The sequence below is a fragment of the Lates calcarifer genome, linkage group LG13 (assembly GCF_001640805.2).
Source record: "Lates calcarifer isolate ASB-BC8 linkage group LG13, TLL_Latcal_v3, whole genome shotgun sequence".
NCBI classification, from domain to species: domain Eukaryota; kingdom Metazoa; phylum Chordata; class Actinopteri; family Centropomidae; genus Lates; species Lates calcarifer.
This window is the reverse complement of record NC_066845.1, coordinates 20,326,919-20,328,860: the sequence shown is the minus strand read 5'-3', so window position 1 is coordinate 20,328,860 and position 1,942 is coordinate 20,326,919. Positions and strand designations below refer to the sequence as shown.

Sequence of the window (1,942 nt, the reverse complement as noted above, 5' to 3'; positions counted from 1 at the left end):
AAAGGCATGAAAACACATCAGTTTCCTTTTTCCACGGTGATTTGGATTGTTTGACCCGAGGCGTTTCCCTGTTTATGAGCAATGCAGCGGTCACAGCTGTTGAATAGCAGATGGCAAAGATGCATTTTGTGCTGAATTGCCAAAAAAAAAATCCTGTTGACATCTAATCTTGGATCCGCACTTATCACTATACTCTCACACTGCTGTGTCATTTCTTGTCTTAACGTGGCTTTTCTTTACTAATGGTCTGACTCCTCACTAATTATCAGATGATAAAGGTCAGCACCACTGTGATATCCCTATGGCTTGTTTGCTTGGAAGGGTTTTTTACAACATTATAACAGAGCCGCATTTAAAGCTCAGATACCAGTAATATAAGGTGGTCTACCATACCCAAACAGGATGCATTAACCTTCTGTGACCTGATGTGATGACCAATGATAGCATGAATGGCACACAGATTAAAAGCACATTAAATATGAATAATAAGGACAAACAAGGGTTCAACTTTTGTATACAATCCAATAATTTATTAAAAATGACACAAAAAGGAACGTAATAAATGCAAATCATTGCTATAGCATATTTGTGACAATAAGACATTAGTGGCCACTAATGACAGTGTTCTTATTACACAGTGAAGCTGAGAGACAAGGCATGTGTTCAGGACAGGCATTCATGTAGGCAGGTTCTTCGGCACGATAAAGTCTCTTACTGCAGCTGCGCACCAGCATCAACACAGTGATGTGCAACTGTGCAAGAAGCTGCTTCACAGTCAAGCATCCACAAGAATGCATTCGTGAATTCAAGTCTCAAATTAGACGTGTATGCCCTTCATATTCCCAGTTAGTTCATCTTGCTCCATCCGGTCCAGGCAGGACTCACCGCTGTCACCTCCATCCATGAGGCCACAGCTGCTGCATGATGCCCTCTAGGCGGCTGGCCGCACACTCCCCGCACCTGACGCGTCTGCAGAGGCGACAGGTGAGCCGCACCTACGGCTGTAACCCAGGGTTGGGAGTGTTTTCACATTCGGCTCACACAGGAGCCGACAGAGAGATATAGGCGGTCAAACACTGGCATAGAACAGTCATCGCAGGTTGAGCAGCTGTCGGACCATACCCGCGATCTGAAGGAACTTGTCCTTCTTTCGCTGCTTCAGAGCCATCAGGGCCCGGGCTGTCTCCTCTGGGTCCTGGGTGTAGGAGAAGATGCTCCTCACTCGCTCCTCCGCCTTCATGTCGCCCGTTTTCTGGAAGAGTCTCATCAGCGCGTCCTGGTTGACGTTCTCGAAGATGTTGGCCACGGCCTTCTTACGATGCGCCGTGTCAAACTTGTTGCCGTGGACAGAGGGGCTGACCCGGCGGCATTCAGAGGACACGTAGGTCGACATTTTGTCTCTTTGTTTCTCCGGTGGATGTCTCGTTTCTGCTCCAAGAGTGGCCCTTCAACTCGGTGAGGGTGAGTTGTTAGGTGCGCACTGCTTCGCCGGAGCGGCTTGTAGCTTGAGTGAATGAGTGAGCGCTGGAGAGCTCAGCCTGTGGGTATTTATAGAGCTGCTGTGGGAGGTTTGCTCTGAACTGACTTCCAGTGGTGACATCAGCAGTCGTGAAGCAGACGGAGGCGCCGCCTCTCGGAGCGCAGCACACTGGGGAGTCCGCTGCAGCGCTCCAGACTGAGTGATGATGAAACCACTGTGCAAAATATCACTCCATCCCTCTAATACAAATACACAAGTGACATATTGTGGACATACTGTCATTTAGATTTATTACTATTATTTATATCTAATTATTCTAGTAGTTATATATTATATAAGTTATTAATATGTGTGTGTGAGTGTGTGTGTGTATAAAGAAAACATGCACTATAAAGGTGCATGATGATGAATGGTATATTTTGTGTGGTATTTTATTATTTTGAGATATATTTGAGGCATCAT

General features: G+C 46.2%; 1 protein-coding gene across 1 annotated transcript; it reads right to left on the bottom strand.

Annotated features, from left to right (window-relative positions):
* Window positions 1-502: 502 nt before the first annotated feature.
* Window positions 503-1,541, bottom strand: tcima (transcriptional and immune response regulator a). The gene has a single exon (XM_018669725.2). The coding sequence runs from the start codon at window positions 1,391-1,393 to the stop codon at window positions 1,091-1,093; it is 303 nt and encodes a 100-aa protein (XP_018525241.1). The 5' UTR covers window positions 1,394-1,541; the 3' UTR covers window positions 503-1,090.
* Between the last annotated feature and the right edge of the window lie 401 nt (window positions 1,542-1,942).